Source organism: Panthera tigris, chromosome D3 (genome assembly GCF_018350195.1).
Source record: "Panthera tigris isolate Pti1 chromosome D3, P.tigris_Pti1_mat1.1, whole genome shotgun sequence".
Taxonomy (NCBI): Eukaryota; Metazoa; Chordata; class Mammalia; order Carnivora; family Felidae; genus Panthera; species Panthera tigris.
The window spans coordinates 34,077,759-34,097,193 of NC_056671.1; the positions used below are offsets into that span (position 1 = coordinate 34,077,759).

General features: G+C 49.3%; 1 protein-coding gene across 2 annotated transcripts in view; it reads right to left on the reverse strand.

Annotated features, from left to right (window-relative positions):
• The window catches only part of APCDD1 (APC down-regulated 1), a 32,823-nt gene continuing 13,388 nt past the window's right edge, over window positions 1-19,435 (reverse strand). Inside the window, exons 3-6 of one of the 2 annotated variants that reach the window (XM_042963209.1) lie at window positions 16,193-16,724; window positions 2,693-3,014; window positions 1,091-1,225; window positions 1-978 (exon numbers count right to left, since the gene is read on the reverse strand). In XM_042963209.1, coding sequence (XP_042819143.1) covers window positions 527-978; window positions 1,091-1,225; window positions 2,693-3,014; window positions 16,193-16,724 — 1,441 coding nt within the window. In that variant the 3' untranslated portion in view covers window positions 1-526. The remainder of the gene's footprint in view (window positions 979-1,090; window positions 1,226-2,692; window positions 3,015-16,192; window positions 16,725-19,435) is intronic. The other variant, XM_042963210.1, reaches the window with a different exon arrangement.

Consider the following 19,435-nt stretch of genomic DNA (forward strand, 5'->3'; position numbering starts at 1 on the left):
TCTTTCCCTATGTACATATCTACACCCAAGTCTCTTCTTTATTAATGAAAGGTGTCTTGATTGCAGTTCCAAACCAACTCCACACTGGATTCCCAGCTCATAAAGCAGTTTTGAGGGAAGACAGGAAGCGACTGCGGTATAGTGGCAAAAAACACCATAGCTTGATATCCATTTAAGTTTAACTCGGAAATTTAATAATAATTACAAGGAAGAAAAGAAGAGGACTTAGCTGTCACCCTGCCCCCTCTACCACACACACTAGCTCAACACTCTCTGCGGTCTTAAAGTGCAATTACTCTCGAGAAGGCACCCAGGCCTGGGATCCCATGGACAGAGTTCAAAGCAGGAACTTCAAACAGCACTGCTCAGGACTCAGGCCGGGAGGGAGGGGGCCGGACAGCAGAAAAGGAGCCACAGTTCTCGGCCATTCAAGTGCATCACAAGAAGTGTCCTTCCTTTTTGTAAAGAAAACCTGTAAGTTGTAAGGAATCCTGGCGTGGAAAAATATGCAGCTTTTTAACAACTTCTATCTGAGGACGTGCCACTGCAGGAGAGTCAAAAGGCCAGCAAGCACGGCCAGGAGCAGGGGACGAGCGCTCCTCCCTGGCGCCCGGCTCCCATACTGGTGACCCCGGTGGTCCTCGGAGAAGTCCTCGGCTCTGGGCGCCGAAGACGCACACTGGACTAAGGGCATCTGATAGGAGGTGGCTCTCTTCTCAGGCCTGTCCGGACTGGACCCATCGCTGGGCCTCTGGCCGTTGAAGAGCAGATAGCGGCCGCGGGCATCCTGCTCCATTTTGAAGATCTCGTACTCGGTGTGAGGTAGCTTGATCCCCAGCGCCACACAGCCGTTGGTGTGGGTCACGTCCTGCTGGACGCCCACCTGCCAGGAGCCCTCGGCCCCACACTCGTTCCCATTGAAGACGTTGAGGAGCGAGGCTGTGGCCGCATCCATGGGGGTGACCTTCATGTGGTTCACTGAGAAGGAGAGACGACAGGGTGGTGACTCTAAGGGGGTCGCGTGCGGTGAAGAAAGCACTCTGTCTGCACAGGCCACCTGCTCTAAACCCGACCCCGCGCAGCCACCCACCTGTCGCGGCCTCCCTAAAAGCATCTCCCAGTGGAAAGAGTTCAACGTGTTGGTCCGAATGGCCATCACATTGAATACAATGCAGGTAGACTGTATTTGGCGTATAAATGCGGAGCCCAGACTGTGGTTGACTGCCTGTTAATGTGAAATCAAACTGTCACGCAGAGGGTCTCCAAGGAGTTGTCTTTGGGAACACTGACTCTTTGGGATTGACAGAATATTCGACGCAAACTGGAATTTTATTTTTATGAAAGGTTTGGAGGTTTTTAGTTTTGCTGTCATGTCACACACCTATACTAATTAGCGGTCTTGGAAATTAATATTGGCCCATAGATCAGGCAACTAAAAAAATTAGGCTGAGAGCAAGGAAAATGTGAGTAAACGCATTAAATAAAAATCCCAGCGCTTGGAGAGGGCTGTTTTTGAAAGACCCCAGGGGATTATATTTTATGTATCCCAAGGCAGCTTCGGGGTGGAATCAGACAGAGATGGTTGTTCTCTTGGCCAAATCTAGCAAAGGTCCATATTTCCTGGAGAAAATCTTTCTCTCCAAGCGGAGGGTTAAGATGCCCTGGGACTTATCTGGGTCAGCAGAAATACTTCACATTAAAAAGACTGAACCACGGAATGCCATCCTAGAAGGGGTCACACCCAGTTTCTGGGCCACCTCTCTTTTATTTGTCAATGACATGACTGACTCCGTCTTAAAAAGGTGTACAATGGGGCGCCTGGGTGGCTCCGTCGGTTGGGCGTCCGACTTTGGCTCAGGTCATGATCTCGCGGTCCGTGAGTTCGAGCCCCACGTCGGGCTCTGTGCCGACAGCTCGGAGCCTGGAGCTTGTTTCAGATTCTGTGTCTCCCTCTCTCTCTCTGACCTTCCCCCATTCATGCTCTGTCTCTCTCTGTCTCAAAAATGAATAAACGTTAAAAAAAAAATTAAAAAAAAAAAAAAAAAAAAAAGGTGTACAAGCTTAAAAGATTCTAGAAATAGAGGCCACAAGGCCTCCCTTGCGGATAATGGCCTGGTGAATTTCACCCCTCACCGTACCTTCCTCGCTTAGGTAATCATTGCAAATCTCAAACCTCCTCCCCCCAAGCACATGACAACTCTTAAGCGCGTGACAAACTCAGCGCTGGAAAGGACAACTGTGGGAGCACCTGCGGTGTGACTAACACCGGCTCTTTACCGCCCACTCAAGAAAGCACACTGAATGCAGCAAGTAAGTGTGATGTTATCACAGGGGCAGCTCAGAGTCGGCATGAGCTGTGCACAAGAAAGGAAACATGCAGACTTGAGGCTTCATTACTAGGAGAACATGCTCCTTGACCACATCTGACACCGTGCACAGCGGGGTGGGCAGCTCCAGCACTGTGGCCCATGGGCTGAGCCACCCCTGTTGGCCCCATTCTGAGCAGAGAGGACCTCAGAGGCTGTGGCGAATGATGAACTTGAAGCAGAAAGTCCTCCCTAATCTCTCCCCCAACATCTCTACCAGAAGAAAAGCCCTTTCCCTCAGGCTCTGCCTGGACAAAAATGTCCCCAAACTGCCCACTTTCTCACCCGTGGGGCTGCTCCCTTGGGAGTCGAGGCGGGAGCCCTACCTTTGAACACAAACTCAGTTCCTCCCATGACCCTGGAGGAGTGCACGCCCCGGCTGTAGCGGCCCTTGGCATAGATGGTGAAGGTGGGGTGCTTGCAGACGGGGTCGGAGTAGTGGTAGTAATGCCCTTCCCAGGTGTTATTGTTGTCATGGAAGATGAAGTGGCGCGTGAGGAAGAGGACTTCGGGCCGCACCTCGCAGCGCTGGCTCACCCACTCGCCGTGCAGCCCGACAGTCAGGTCGGCCTTGGGGGGCAGGAGCGGCGGGCGGTGCTCATCTGACCGGTGGATGATGCGGCAGGCTATGCAGGCATGGTCGTGGTTCTGGAGCCAAGAAACAAACACACGGAGAGACGTTTGTCTTCATGACAGAGCAGCGCACACAAGCTTCCTTCAAGTGAGGCTCACCAGTGGGGCCGGGCAAGGCACCATTACTAGCCACCTGGGAACCCAAGAGACACCTGGAGCTACGCCCTTGGGCACAGACAGGAGGGTCGCGGTGGGTGTGTGCGCGCGCTGGTGTGGGCTCAAGAGTGCACCTGTGAGCACCGACATCAGGGACTTGTCTATTTCAGCCGCAATGTGTACTCTCTTTAGAATCCTATCACACGTCCTGGACACTTGACTTCAGAAAGGCGAGCCTCATCTCATACCCGTTGGGACGGCTACTCTGAGAAACATCTGAGCCTAACAGTGTTGACAAGGATGTGGAGAAATCGGAACCCTCGTGCACTGCTGGTGGGAATGGAAAACGGGGCAGTTGCTGCGGAAAAGAACTACCGTAGGATCCAGCAACCCCACCTCCGGTTTATAGTCCGAAGAACTGAAACCAGGGTCTTGAGGAGACAGCTGTTCACCCGTGTTCACAGCGGCGTTATTCGCATGGCCAAATGATGAAAACAACCCGATGTGCACGGACGAGTGAGTGGATAAACAAGACGTGGTTCACGCATACAACAAAATATTATTCAATCTTGAAAAGGGAAGGGAATTCTGACCCACGCTACAACATAGATGAGCCCTGACGACATGACGCTAAATGAAATAAGCCAGACACACTTTGGCTCAGGTCACGATCTCACGGATTGTGAGTTCGAGCCCCGTGTCGGGCTCTGCGCTGACAGCTCGGAGCCTGGAGCCTGCTTCCGATTCTGTGTCTCCTTCTCTCTCTGCCCCTCCCCCACTCGTGCTCTGTGTGTGTGTCTCTCCCTCTCAAAAATTAAGTAAATGTAAATAAAAAATAGGCCAGACACAAAAGCACAAATAACCGTACAATTCCACTTCTAGGAGGGACCCAGAGTGATCAAAGTCAGAGACAAAGGAGAACAGTGGTTGCCAGGGGCTGGGTGGGGGGAGGGGCGGAACGGGGAGTTAGTGTTTGACGGGGACAGAGCTTCAGTTCAGGAAGATGAAAAAACTCTGCGGATGGATGGGGGAGATGGCTACACAACGGTGTGAACGTACTCCATGCCACCGAACCAGATACCCTAAAATGGTTAAGATGGAAATTCTGTGTGAGTATTTGACAGTTAGATTTTTTTTTCCCACTAAAAACAATGATGAGACACACAAAATAACACACACAAAAAGGATAACATTCTAATTGCTGGGATAACAAGGGGAGCTGTGTAGTAAAGCAGGGGTCCTTTCAAAGGAGGGCATAAAGGAGGAGGCCGGAAAGAGGGCGAGAGCAGCGGCCTCTGAGAAGTCAGCACGCACATCCATTTGTGTCTGCTGGCCCCGAGGTTTCGAGGTTTATGGGCTCTTCATTTGCTTCCTGCTTTATAGCTTTAAGCCACTTAATTAGTGCAAGATAGTTGCGGCTCTTCCGGGACTGCCTCCCTGTTGCATTTGCTTCAGAACGCTAACAGAGCCTCGGGGACAAGGGCCGTCTGTTTAGGGTTGTGGCTTAGAAAACCTCCAGTGAGTAGAGGTGGCCAGGGACTGCCAGCCACATAAATGCTGTCTGCCTAGACGGCTCAGGGCGCCCCTCAAAATGCCACGGTCTAGAAGACAGCAGAGCTGGGTTCTTGAGCACCCGCGCCATTGCCTGGCTATCTGACCTCAGTCAGAGGACGCCTGTGTGCCAGGGGCTGCCTGCCCCTGGCCGTGGGGAGCGTCTCTTCAGAATTCTCCCTCCCACACTGGCTGTGGCAAAGTGGACAGAAGCACGAGGCAAATCTAATCAGTGCTGTCGCAGGAGGGTGACAGTTGTGGCCCGCTCTCAGGGGGACAGCTCCCGGACACCGGCCTGGGGCTCCCCCAGCCACGGGGCCCAGGGTGTGCAGCTGCTCACTGGTGCGGCCCCAGGCCCGAGTAACAGGGACTGGCAGACACTCCCAGGAGGGCACACACGTGTTTCCCGAAGTCAGGAATCCAACTTCCCAAGGCTTTTTCATTGCCAGCACTGACACAGCGTGATGTTCCTGCGCTTGTTTGGTTAAGTGCTCGGATGTCTCTGAGAGCGAGGGAGCTGCCCTCCCTCCACATTCTCCTCCAGGGAGAACTCAAGGCTCACTAACTTGTCACCGTGCTCGTTAGAGGAGCCTAGAGTTGTCACTGAGGAGAGAGAAGGCTTCCTTTGCTAACACCGATTATGGCTTGTAGATGGTAAGATCAAGTGGGCCGCCACAGAGTGAGATGAAGGCCAAGTCCTCACTGTGTTGGGGTCCCGATGCATCTGTTACACATTCTGTGCACAGAAGGAGAAGTTCTGGCCAGGTCCTGGGAGCCACGGGCCAGCCCCATGCTTTCAGCTGGTGACCTTGGGCAAGTCACTAATCTCTATTCCAATGTCCTGATGTGTAAAATGGGGGTCATTCTACTTGCATAACTGCTGCAAGAAATTAGCAGTAGATTAAGATGGCTCCCACTCAGTGCACCCAGAATCACTTTGGGGAGAAACTTCTCAGATGAGGCCCAGGGAGCTGGATCGCAGGCATGCATGGCATTTGACAGGAAGACTAAATAAAGGCATGTCTCCCACTACAGGTGCAAACACAGGTTAGGGTGGATAAGATAAAAATGTAGTTAAAGCACCACCGAATGCAAACTGGTGCAGCCACTCTGAACAGTATGGAGGTTCCTCAAAAAAAGAAAAACAGAACTACCCTATGACCTAGCAATTGTACTACTAGGTATTTATCCAAAGGGTAGAAAAATACAGCTTCAAAGGGACTCAGGCATCCCCATGTTTACAGCAGCACTATCAACAATAGCCAAACTCTGGAGAGAGCCCAAATGTCCATTGACTGATGACTGGGTAAAGAGGATGGGGTATATCTATGCAATGGAATATTACTCAGCCATCAAAAAGGATGAGATCTTGTCATTTGCAACGATGTGGATGAGCTAGAATGTATTATACTGAGCAAAATAAGTCAATCGGAGAAAGACAAATACATGTGGAATTTAAGAAACAAAACAGATGAATATACGGGAAGAGGAAAAAAGGAGGAGAGAGGGAAATAAATCACAAGAGACTCTTAACTGAGGGTTGACAGAGGGAGGTGGGTGAGGGATGGGCTAGATGGGTGATGGGTGTTAAGGAAGGCACTTGTTGGGATGAATACTGGGTGCTGCATATAAGTGATGAGTCACAGAATTCTACTCCTGAAACCAGTAACATGCTGTAGGCTAACTAAAATTTAAATAAAAAATAAAATAAACATAAATAAATAAAACAAAGTACCACCAAATTCAGTAGTTTTGTCATTATGTATTTTCTTAGTCAACTATCAGGAGGGGAAGAATCCAAACTTCTTACCCTGGAATGGGGTTCCGATACTCAAAGTCTGGGGTGCAAAGTGAACATAATGTCTGTAACACATATGAAGAGGAAGCAGCCTCTTAACTGCTAACAAGTGTCATCATGACCAGCACCTTTACCAAACCATACCTGCTGTCCCTGGTCCCCTGCCCCTGCCCCACACAGTCTGAGTAAAACCAGCCCAGTACTCAGATCCAAATCCCTGAGATTTCACAGACAGGACAGCAGCGTTCTGGTGCCCGGGCCTATTACAACAAGGATGCTGAGCTGTGCGGAAGATGGCTCTGGAAAGAAAGAGGACCGTCCAGCCTGGCCCAGGCTGTTCCAGAAAGGTGCCATGGTAGCACCTGGAGTCCACTTGGCATTTTTAAGAATAATGGGGCAGGGTCCTGACCTTTGAGATGGGGACCTGGAGGAAGAATTCCTGTTTGGCAACAGAGAAAAGCAGGCCACAAGCAAAGGAAGCTCGCCGTCCAGGAGTTGGGTCGGTGAGAATTTAGGGACACAATGGGAAGAACCTGGCCCTTAGGTATTGATCTTGCCAAATTCTTAAACTATTTTAATTGTGGTAAAATATACATAACACACAACTTGCCATCTGAACCATTTTTAGTGCACGGCTCCGTGGTACTAAGTACATTCACACGGTTGTGCAACCATCACCACCGTCTACTTCCAGAACTTTTTCCATCCTCCTGAATTGAAACTCGGTACCCAAGAAACAACAACTCCCCGTTCTCTCAATCCCAGCCCTCGACAACCACCCTTGTACTTTCCGTCGACGCTAGGTCCCTCACACAAGTGAAAGTATACAGAACTTACTGTTTTTTTGTGACTGGCTTATCTCGCTTAGCACAATGCCCTCAAGGTTCATCCATGGTGCAGTATGTTGCAGAAGTCCCTTCCTTTTTAAGGCCGAATAGTAGCTCAACGTACGTACGGACCACACTTTGTTTATCCATTCATCTGTTGACGAACACTCCAGTTTTTGGCCACTGTGCGTAACGATGCTATGAGCACAGGTGTACAAGCTATTTAAGACTCCACTTTCAGTAACTCTGGGCATGTGCTCAGAAGTGAAATTTCTGCATCACACTGTAATTCTGTGTTTAACTTCCGGAGGAACCACCATACTGTTTTCCACAGCAGCTGCGCCATTTTACACCCCCATGCACGGTACACAAGGGTCCCAATTTCTCCACATCCCTGCCAACTGGTATTTTTTTTCTCTTTTTGATAACAGCCATCGAAGGGGTATGGTGTGCTGTACTTTGATTTGTGTTCCCCTAATGAGGAGTGATGTTGAGCATCTTTTCGTGTGCTTATGGGCTATTTGTATATCTTCTTTGGAGACGTGTCTATTCAAGTCCTTTGCCCATTTTTTAACAGGGTTGCTTTTCTGGTTATTGCCGACTAGTAACTTTTGATAACAACTTTTGAGAAGGCATTAAAAAAACCAAAGATGTAGCAGACAGGGGTGGGATTTTTGACCTCTCTGTGGATATTATCACCAAGAGACCAGTTTTAGTCATGGTTAGGTAAAGGGGAAACCACTCTGTTTTATGGACAGATTTTTAGATTTTTGTGCTCTTCATTCCCACCATCCTTGGCTTGAATAAAACCCAAAAGACCTATAGGAACAATAATGGGGAAGCAGAAATTAAGACCTACACACTGTATTGGCTCTAACGTTTCTCTTTTTCAGGATGCTTTCCTCAAATCGCAGCTCTTCAACACTACTAAATGAGAAGTTTTTCGACATGAAGACTCATGTGTAGTATGGAATATCACTTGCTTTATGGAATTGCTCTCTTTTTTGGTCCACACTCTGATACATGATTCTCCTCTGAGAAGCTGTCAGTTTGTAGCTCTCCCACTGGGCTTCTTTCTACATCACTCCCCTCCCTGATTCTTAGAAAGGGCTGCTTTGAAGTCTGGGTTTCTGAACACAAAAGATCCGAAGGTTAAAGCAAAGGGACCAGAATATGTCTCCTTGTTACGACTCTTTCCACCAACCATAAAAAGCTTTAATTCTGAAGGAGGAGGGGAGAAAACAAGATCCCTATGTAATTAACATCGTAAAAGAAAACAACCAAACTTACTCTAAAAATGAAAGATAAACCTTCAACATCATAAGCGAGCAATGTTCTAGGCAAAGAGTGGGGTTTTGCCCACTCTGTTCTCCTGCCCAGCACCCTGGCAACACGTCAGCTAAGGGCAGCTTTGCACACACAGGACATTGGATTCTGAGGAGGTTCAAGTACACCATTCCCTTAGCTTTACAACCTCTCAAAGAGACCACGGGGACACTTCACAGATGAGGCCACCAAGGCACAGAGAGATAGAATAACGTGGCCCAGATGACTTTACAAGCCAAAAGTAGAATCTGGAGCATAATTTGGTCTTGGGCTTTGCTGAGCGCTACACCCTGGCCCCAGGCTGTCTCTTAGGCTGAGGTCCTGCAAAGAACAGATGTCTCCCTGTCAAGGACTCGGGTCCCTGGGTAAAGGTCTTCTCTGGCCGATGACTGATAGGGATTCTCTAGGCTTTCTCTCGTTCCTTGCCAATATTTATTTCTGGAGAGCCTTGGTCCGTCGACAACATTTGCTGACAGTATCCACTTGTTTCCAGCGTCTTCCCAGAATGGAAGAAATTACTTGATATCATCTTGCTGTGAACAGATCAACTAGAAAAGCAGGATGAATAAAACATTTCTTGGTCTAAAAGTTTTGCTCAAAGAGGAGGAGAAATGGGCACAGATGATGGAAAGTTCCTTTCACAGAGTTTTCTTCCATGGGATAAAAAACATTCATGTTTCTCAGGAAGAAACCTGCCAATGACTGAAGCTGAAAGCTTTTTTATTTATTTTTTTTTACAACTCCGAATCTCCACACATTTGATTAAATTTCTACTGTAGGTATTCCTACACATACAGACTTCCCAGGACCTCTCCATTTCACTGGAGAACAACTTCATCAAGCCTTTTGAAACTAAGACCAAAGTACTCTCCCTTTCCCCGACTTCCTGTGACATCTGGGGGGAGCACGGAGGGTATGATAAAGGTTCGAGAGTGACAGCCTGATTGCTTGAATGCGGTCACCAGCTATTTAACAATATGAATAGATTAGGCCAGCATTCATCACAAATGAGAGCTGACCACCTTGTGGAAGGGGCCTCACTGGGTGCTTTTCAGATCTGGGATCCCAGGAGTTCATGAACTTGGGCTCATTCTGACCACCTCAATGAGTCATGATGATTCTGCTTTCAGGAGGAAGCAAGGGGAACAGCCACGGTCACACCTGTTGGGTCTTACAGCAGCTTTCGGGGCCACAAGCGGTGGCTGATGGTGCCCACGAAGGGACGGGGGATGGAAGGCAGATGGAAGAACACAGGCCAGGTGGGTTGCTGACTCTCACGGCTCACATCTGTCTCCCGAGGCAGAAGTCAACTCCACACTGTCTGCATCCTGGAGTTTAGAAGGGGCACATGTTTGGGGGTGGGGGGGTGGGGTCTTTGGGAGCAACCCTTCATTTCCTAGAACGGCATTCTCTAAGAAGTCTAGAATCTGAGAGGTTAGCCCACAAACGCCTTTCCAGTTTGCAAAACATCAGCAAATCACACAAAAGACAATTTTGCCTCCACCTTGCCTACACGTACACACTATGTACAGACTCAACAGCCAGATGTAAAGGGCCCTAAGAGGCTGGTTCTTTAAAACAAAGGACTTCAAAAACGTTTCAGAAGAAAATTTCTCATAGATGTTTTTGCTTGTTTCTTCTACTCTTATCAATTTAAATTCATTTAAATAGTTGAAGTAGATTCATTGTAATCATTAAATTAAATCTGCTGTAAATCCAGCAGACCCCAAGGTCTGGCCCATCCAAGGGTCCACCCTCCTTCCGAAACTCTTCCCCCAGAATGGGCTTCCTACAGACTTTGTGGATGGTTGATTTCTGGCACGCCCAGGCTCTCACTCCGTCCTCTGGGCTCTCTTGCTTTTTTTTTTCTTTTTTTTTAAAATTTTTTAACATTTATTTATTATTGAGAGACAGAGAGAGACAGACTGTGAGCAGGGGAGGGGCAGAGAGAGAGAGAGAGGGAGACACAGAATCTGAAGCAGGCTCCAGGCTCTGAGCTGTCAGCACAGAGCCCGACGCGGGGCTGGAACTCATGAACCGCGAGATCACGACCCGAGCCGAAGTCGGATGCTTCACCACCCAGGCGTCCCTCTCTTGCCTTTTAAGGGCTGAAATGTTTACCACTTGTTCCGTCCCTGACAACAAGTATTTCCTGGTCTGCTAACTCCTTAAATAAAGCAACCTTGCATGTCTGTTTATCTGCTGAAACACTCTGGAGTCAAGAAATGTAATGAACTGTTTCTGCAGTAAAAGTGTATGCCAGGAGCTGTGAGGCAGAGCAACTGTATGGCATTTCATACTTTGGCCCAAATAAAAGGTCCACACAGGCAACCCTTTCACAGTCAAGACCCCATCACTCAACCCCAGTCATCAGCTCTGTCTTCCCTTATGATGTGCAGCATTTGCTGCTTTATAGTAGACACCCAGCCCCGGCGAGCTGGGCCACACTTCTCTTTAGGATTCATCCTTAATGCGAGACGGGCTTTCCTAGGTCATGACTCCTTGAGCTCTCCAGTCCTCTATCACCTCTTCCATTCCCTGTCGCCTCCACGAAGCCCGTCTCCTTTCCCTACGCTGGCAGGAAGAGAAGGAACACGAGATCTTCCACAAACACCATGCACGGCTCCCTCTACTGTTAGTTCCGTGACACCCACTCACCCACCCATCCGGGGTTCCCGCCAAGCACATGCCTAAGGAGGAGCCACTTCCCACGGCACAGCCATCTCCCGGAGCTGGCCCGAGAAGTGCGCTGCCCACGGCCCTGGTCCACAGTCTCTCTGATGTCACAGATAGCAGAAAGTCTCTGTATTTCTCACATACTCTGAAAAGGCTTGGAAAAGCAAGCTCCCTCAAAACCGAATGCTCGTTCACAGGCTAGAAGTTTCTACAGAATTCAGGACAGAAAGCCCATGAGTATTTCCTTCTTCCTTTTCAGTCCTCAGCTACTCTTTAAAACACTTCGGTGCTTGTCCTCCTCCGATGTGCTATGCATGTGCTGGGGCAGAATACTTGAGATACACGGCTTGAGGAAAGTTGTCTGGTTTCAGACAACCCCTTTGATTTACGACCCTGTGGCTAAATCAGTGCAGGATTTTGGCGAAAGACCAATTCCATTTGCTTACAAGTCTGATCCTGAGGCTCTGGCGTTTCCCGGGCAATCATTTGCTTTTAATTACTATTTGATTCTACCACTGAAAGAATTCGGCTGGCTAACCCTTCAACTGCACAAAAAATCTAGGCAGAGGGTGACAGCTGCCCTGATGTTAAGCTCAGTTCAGGCAAAGCCTCTTCTTTCGGGGTTATTTTATGCAGTCCTGATTTTTCGTAGCGAAGGGTAGCCAATTTCATCCTGAAAGAATCCTCCCGGCACACCTGATTCTCTTCAAAGGCAATGTATTTGCCAAAGGATTCTGAACCTCACAGCAAAGCTGTATAAAGCTTAGAAAAACAAGTTGATTTAAAGTTTCTATTTTTACACGGTGTCCCGTTTCCAGAGGGGCTGAGACTAGTGGTTTCAAACTCAATTTAGCATTTAAACTAATTTTCAGCCAGGTCTCTACGGACCGGCAATTAGGGGGAGGCAAAGAGTTCAAAGAGGCGGGTGGCGGGGGGAGTGCGGTCTCTCCGGATGTGCTCCCAGCCCTCCTCCTTCCCGTTCCCAGCGGGTGAGGCGACCCGCCACTGGCCAGCAGGCAGGGAGCACCTGGGGCTTTGCCTGCACCGAGTCTGGAAAGGCACCAACGGCCAAGTCCGTTTATTCTTCTCGTAGCTGTCCTGGGGAAGGATCTAAAAACTTCCTGAGGACCTGGCGGCATGCTGCAGGCCAAGACGTTCAACGCCAGGGACAACAAGAGAAGAATGGGCCCTTTCAGCTCCCAGAGCCACACAGACCTCACTGGCCTTCGAAGGACGCCCCTGGCCACGCGGGCTGGCAGTCGAGGCGGTGGACAGCACGCATCGGCCCTGGACGCCTGCCTGGGTCCTCCTCCCAGCCCTGCTGCCGTCTTTAGCTGTGGCCACTGCACTCCTCTGAGCCTCAGGGTCCTAACTTTCCCAATTCATTGTAAGTTTGCATGGTGATTCTGTTTAGATAATACGGGTTCATGGCACAAACTGCAAAAGGTACAAAAAGGTATACAGTGTTGAGGCTCCATCCAACTGTCCTCCAACTGTTCCCTTCCCCGGAGACAATCATTTTGTTTCTCACGTCCCCTTCCAGAAATACTGCCCCCTCTGTAAGCTTATCTTGTTCTCCCTTCATTATTAGTTTTACACAGTGGTATCATACTGTTCATACTCTTCTATACTTCTTCTTCCTCCACCCCTTGCCCGTCCCCTTTCACCCTCCCCCTCCTCCTTCTTCTTAACAGTACGCCCAAGGTTCTTTCTACTTTTAAAATTTCTTAAATCAGGGCATTAGGATTGGGGCTTAAAGGATCTATGTCTTAAGAATCTGGGTAAATGTCCTCACAATTGCCTTAGCAGGGGAGGGAGCAGAAAATGGAAGGAGATGCTTCATAGTGAGTCATCATCAAACACCTGGAGGCCCGTGGTCAATGTCATCCCTCTAGGAGACACCTGCCCAGAAGGGCTACCTACTCCAGGAGTGGGGAGAAAGGAGCATTGGTGGAGGGCCCTTTCCAGATGGCAGGCATTCTGCACACCGATCCAATCGATTCTTATAGTCTTACTACTTTATAGAAGAAAAATTAAGGCTTCAGAAGGTCAGATGACACAACCAACACCCCGCAGCTGATGGACACAGAAGAGGAGTCCAGGATTGGCTACCACCTCCAAAGTCCATATTCTCATCAATTTATCCAGACAGTGTTAAAAAGAAAAAAAAAAAAAAAAAAGCATGTCGCCCACTTTTTTGTTTACAAAAATCCTAAGGTCAGCCTTACAACTGTCATCCCTAGTCCCTGTGCCAATGGTAATAACTCACAGTCAAGACATTTTTCCTCCAGGAACCACAAGTGTGTGCCTTTGCCCTCCCAACAGACAGGCTCTGTTCAGTGAGTCGACTGACAGCATGAGAAATCCCTCCTACAGGTCTGGGAAGGAGTGGGAGAGAATCTTCCAGAGCTGCAAGTCTTAGGAATACTGATTTTACCTGTCCGGCCTCCTGATGAGGCATGCCACAAGTACCACAATGAATTCAGAGTGAGGGCGTAGAGGTAAGAAGAGAAAGGTGTTATGGTTAAATCTGTTTTTCTTTTCAGTCCTAAAAAGAGCCTCCATAGGCATCTGAAGCTGAGGGAAAGGAATCCGAACCTGAATGTGTGCAAGCTATCAGCCCAAGGTCAGGTGCAGACAGCAGAGCAACCAGACTCCAGCTCGGGCAGCTCCAGGGCTGCACCTGCCTCTTCCTGCAGCAATTCAGCCTCCTCCCTCGGACTCCCTCCTCCATATTCAGTTCCCTGCCTCAATGCTCCTGCCTCTTGGCTGTCTGTTGTTGAGCAGTGTCTCTGCTGGTGGGTGAGCAGGCCACGAAAAGGACTCTCTGTGCATAGCAGGTCTTCATAAAGCTTCAGAGTGGGACCCGGTTGGCGCTCTTGGCTTGCATAACGTCTGGATTATCTGTGGGCCATTATCTGTGGGCCATTTTGATTCATGACATTCTTACCTCTCATTACCATAGACAGTTGAAGAGTTGGCTAGATTGTACTCAAGGAAAGCCAAACGTTTGGAGGAAAGCTCCTTTCCCTGCTGCTCTTTCACACCGGAGATATCAAGAGCAGTTCTACTCACAGGGCAGCCGGTGGCTCAGTTGGTTAAACGTCCGACTCTTGACTTCACCTCAGGTAATGATCTCACGGTTTGAGAGTTCGAGCCCCACATTGGGCTCTGTGCTGCCAGCATGGAGCCTGCCTGGGACTCTCTCTTCCCCTCTCTCTCTCTGGCCACCCCACTCACATGCTCTCTCTCTCAAACTAAACAAACATTAAAAATAAAAAGGAGGGAGGTGCTGTTTAGCAGCAGCATTCAGCACCGCCTCTGGATGACACTTCCGCCTGGAAGGGTCCCACGATGGTACTGGGAGCCTGTGACTCCTAAAAATCTCCCCAGAAACCGCACCCGTGCCCCGGTGCCACTGTCCTCTGGATGCCTTTGTGTGATGTGCATTTGGGTGGAGCTTCAGCTTCTCAGCTCCTCCCCCATCCTGAGGGGTGCTGGGGGATCCCAGGCAGATACTGGGACGAAGGCAGGCAGGAAAGGCCACCCTCTCCCTCACTGCCCTAACTCACTTCTTCCTCCTCAGTGCATCTGGCACCTTATGGCAGGACACAGTCAAGCTGTGAGCCCAGGGAACGCTGGGTCTGGGGCCCTGGGCCCTCCGTCTGGCTTCACCTCACACGTGGGGACAGTCCCTGGTGAGACGCATCTAGAGGAAGCAGCCTCCGCCAAGTGGGCTTCCTCAGCAGATTTCCCACAATTATAATAAAGGCGACTTTCATTACAGGAGCTCACAATAACACAGATAAATAGAAGATAACACCAAGTGGTCTTTGGCAGGGAAAGTACTCTGGGATATCTCTACCAGTCATAAATGAACTCAAAGGACTAAGAAAAAAAAAAAAAGATGAAAAATAATGAGTAAACTGTCAAACAGAAGTCAAATGGGGCCCCTCATTTAGAAAATCATTGTTCTAGAGAAGATTCCACAGAAGCCAATCTGATGCAGGGGAGCACTGGAGAAATCTCCCCTGGCACCCTCTCCGCACCCCCTCCCTGTCTAGAGCCTCCCCAACTTCTGCGGTGGAAACGATCATGTTACAGGCTGACACGGATTCTGAGCCCATGGGAAGGAAATGCTTTGTGAATTCCAAATATAATTACTGGACTATCATTCAAGAAAAGAACATTATAAGGTTTTAATTGTTTCCTGCCCCCCTCCGTCCTCCCTGGTGATTACAGTGACTTTACATTTCACTTAGTCGAATGGAAAGAATGTGGGGTCTGGAGAAAGAGGGCTGGGTTCAAGTTCCAGTGCAGAACCTCCCTAACTGGATGACCTGGGGCAAAAGACAACCCCTTGAATCTCTGCTGCCTCTCCCTTCAGCCCAATAGGCTGGCGACATCTGCCTCAAGGGGTCGTTGTGAAGACTGACAGCAGTAACGTGGGTGGGTGTAAGACCACAGCCTTACAAGAGCCCTGTCGCTTTTCCTCAGGCACCCCTCCGCCTCCTCCAGGGCTGGGATCATTGCTGTCGTTGTCTCTCCCAAGTGTGGTTATAACATCTTCGAATTCCCTTTATGCTTTCCTCTTAGAATCAAAGAAGATATTCCTGGAGGGTTAGAGCTAAACAGAGCCTTATGAATCTTCTAGAATAACCACCCCAGGAACCCCTAGCACACCAACAACCCTGCTACCACAGCCCCTGGCCGCAGAGCAAGGTGGTGGCCCAGCCAGGCCTCCTGCTTCTGCTGCGCGTGCCTCCCCGTGCAGCCCTCCACATCTCCCCCATGACGCCGGGTGCTTCCTCTCATGGGGCTCTTTGGGCCCCACTGACACGTCTCCCTGCGGGCCACTCATCTTACTTAATAAAGAACAAACAGCCCGCAGGCCGGGAGGGCGGTCAGCTGCAGGGTACCTTGGCATTCTGCAGCGGGGGCTGGTAACTGGACGGCCGATAGAACATCCTCTGCGAGGCGTCGGTGTGGATGTCCCCGAGGAAGAGCTCCTCCACCAGGCGGTCCAGGTTGTGCTGGAGGTACTGCTTCTCCACGCGGATGAGCTGCAGCTCGTGCATGGCGAAGTTCACGGCCTTGGTGCACTCGCAGCCATTCTCTTCTCGCCACAGGTCGTAGGGCACGTCCTGCACCCAGGGGCCCCCGGCGGGCACGAAGCCGGGGCACGTGCGGTTCACCAGCTGGCTGAGCCTCTCGGCGACGGCCTCCGTGTGGCAGACGACCTGCACATTGTGCAGCTGGTAGTCAGCCTCAGTGCCCCCGCGGATGATCCAGGAGGCCTGGCGCAGGCGGACCTTGCCCCGGATGACGAGGGTGTAGGTGGGGCTCGTGCACCTGTTGCCGCCATAATAGAACTGGTAGGCCTTGAAGGTGTTGTTGTGGTAGAATCTGTAGGACCTTGTGATGAACTCTGGGCCCGACCTCACTTCACAGCTGGAGGAGAAAAGGGGAAGGAAGGCATTTTAAAACCCAAAGGCATGCGGAACAGATTCGTTACCCTGTCAAGAAATCATGGTCATGATAACAAACGTTTACTCGGCCGGACATTACTCTCTGCCTTCAGAGACACCAATTCATTGAATTCTCACAACAACCTCTGAGTAAAGTAGTACTGTTTCCATTTTACAGCTGGAGAAACCAAGGCACAAGAGATTAGGGAATGTGCCCCAGGCTCCAAAACCAGCCAGGAGCAGGAGCAGACCAGGAATCCAGGCAGTCTGGCTGCAGGTCTGTGTTCCTAATCTCTCTACACCACATTCTTTCATTCATTTCATGAACAAGCCAGGAGAGCCCAATCCTGCCAGCCTCACTTCCACCTGGGGGCCTGACTGCAGACAAGTGTCTTCCTTTCTGGTGGGACGAGGGAAGAGTATAGTGCCGGCCTATGAAGGAAGTATCCTTATGCTAGTGCAAAAATAGTTGATTTCCTGAACAATTCCCTTTTATGGACCTTGTCTAGAGCAGGCAGGTGCTGGATGTCTGTCATCCTGAAATGGAATCCAGTCTGGGGAGAAGTCACTTAGAGGCACTTGCACATTCACCCTCCCATCTAGTGAAAATTAATTTTCCCTCTCCTGGAAAAACAAAGGGTCCATTAGTGAAAAAGCAAAGCTAACATAACAACAGATATAAGGGTTCCTTTCGTCTGTGCTGACAAAATGACAATGATAAAATGGTTTTATGCTGTGGCTTTAGATAAATGCTGGATTCCTAGGCCAGAAATACTTGGACGAGGTCTACAGGGCACAAATGGCTCACAGGAACTGATCACCGCTGTACCTGTGGCCAGTTCCTGTCTCTGCAGCACAGCCCGCACCAGAGAAATGCTGGAGGGTTTCTTCAACACATCGGCCAAAGAGCCAAAGACTCCGTCCTCTGTAACCCTCTGCTAGATCCCACTCTCAGTTATATCATGCTTTACATGTCATCAGTTTTGACCTTATAAATCTGCTCCAATCTGTAATATGTATATGTATATATATATATATGTATACACACACATATTTTTTCATATATATATATGCACACAATGTAATATCAGAACTCAATGTGATACACAATATATCATATATCATGTTATATCTATAGTATTTACTATATATTATTTATAATAATTTTGGTTTGAGCAGATCCAGCATCGCTAAATCAAGCAGTGGGGCTGAAATCTCAAAGGCCCGTGCTTCTCAAAATTGCTAACATTTCCTTTTTTTCAGCTCACACACTGGAGAGAGGTAAACATTACTCCAAGCGGGCACCTCCCTCTGGGGAGGGCAGTCAGTGAACGTCCGATGAGGGTGCATGCACAGAAGGCACTCAGAGGAACTCGGCAGAGTCTGCAGAGAAGGCTTGGAAGGAGACAGTCGTAAGGCTCCTCCCCCCTAGGAAGGAGGCTCCCTTTGGCGTGAGTGGTTAATGCAGTTTAACTGCTCATCTGGGCACTGGTGGTGGTGTGCCTCGGGGGGCCCCAGAGCTCGGCGCTCTGAGCATCTCAAGTCCTCCACACTCCACGGACCCACCACCTCCCTCACCTAGGCCTCCTCACCGCTAGATGCACCTGCTGCGTCTTTTAATTGGTCACCCTCACATCACTTTTCTACCACTCAGCCAGGGTGCCCGTATGAAAGCATGGTCTTTGCTGCAAACTCGTCAAAGACCTTCCAGTTCTCCTCTTGGATGGTAAGTCCAGTTCGGACAGACGTGCTGTGGCTGGCCTTGCCCGCCTCAGGAGCCTCCTCTGGAGCTGTTCTCCCCAGATCAGACACCCAGGTTTACTGCACCTCAGCTACAAGGATTCTGGGTCAGTTGTTTCTCCAACCCAGCCTTTGCTAGTTCTTCCAGATGGAAAGCTCTTCCCCGGGTCTTTGCACAGCTAACAACATCCCAGCTCAAGTGTCCTCTCCTTCGGTAGCCTTTCCTGACCCCACCCCCATCCTAAAATAAGGTCCCTGGTATTCCCCTTTAGCACCTGTTGTTTTTTTCCCTCTTCATAGCACTTCTTTGTATGTTTATTTGAAAAATTCCTGAAGACGGGGACCATGTCTTGTTTTGTTCACTGCTATGTACACAAAATCTAGAACAGTACTTGGCACACAGTAAATAGTTATGCAATCAATAAATATTTTTTTGAATAAAATGATAAATTATTAAAAGCACATCGCATTCAGGCTGTGCAAATATTTACCATCTCCTTATTTTAAGAAACCCCACCTTTAGAAAAAAATAAAACCTCTGGGTCTTCATCATCTTATAAAATTCCTTTTTTGTCTTCTCTGTGTGCATTTGATCCCTCCCCAAGGTACCTGGAGGCTGCAAGGGAGAAGTGATTAGATCCCAGAGTGAGCCTTGTTAATTCTCAACAATTTAATGGGTAGGGGAAAAACTGCAGGTCTGCCTCTAGGCTATTTTTAAAAGCTCTAATGGAAGATAAGCCAGAGCTCAAACTGGGATAAATCTCAGCTCTGCAACCTGGAAAAGAGTCCAAGATATACGCCCTGGCTAGTAGAGGTAGCCTGAGTACTTTTTCACGTACTCTTAGAACCCTGAAGCCGTGTATTAAGTTACCAGAATATGGCTAGAATATTTAGACCATCAGAACCTTGCAAGTCATGTTTCAGGGTTGGTGAAACACAGACTCCTAATTTCAC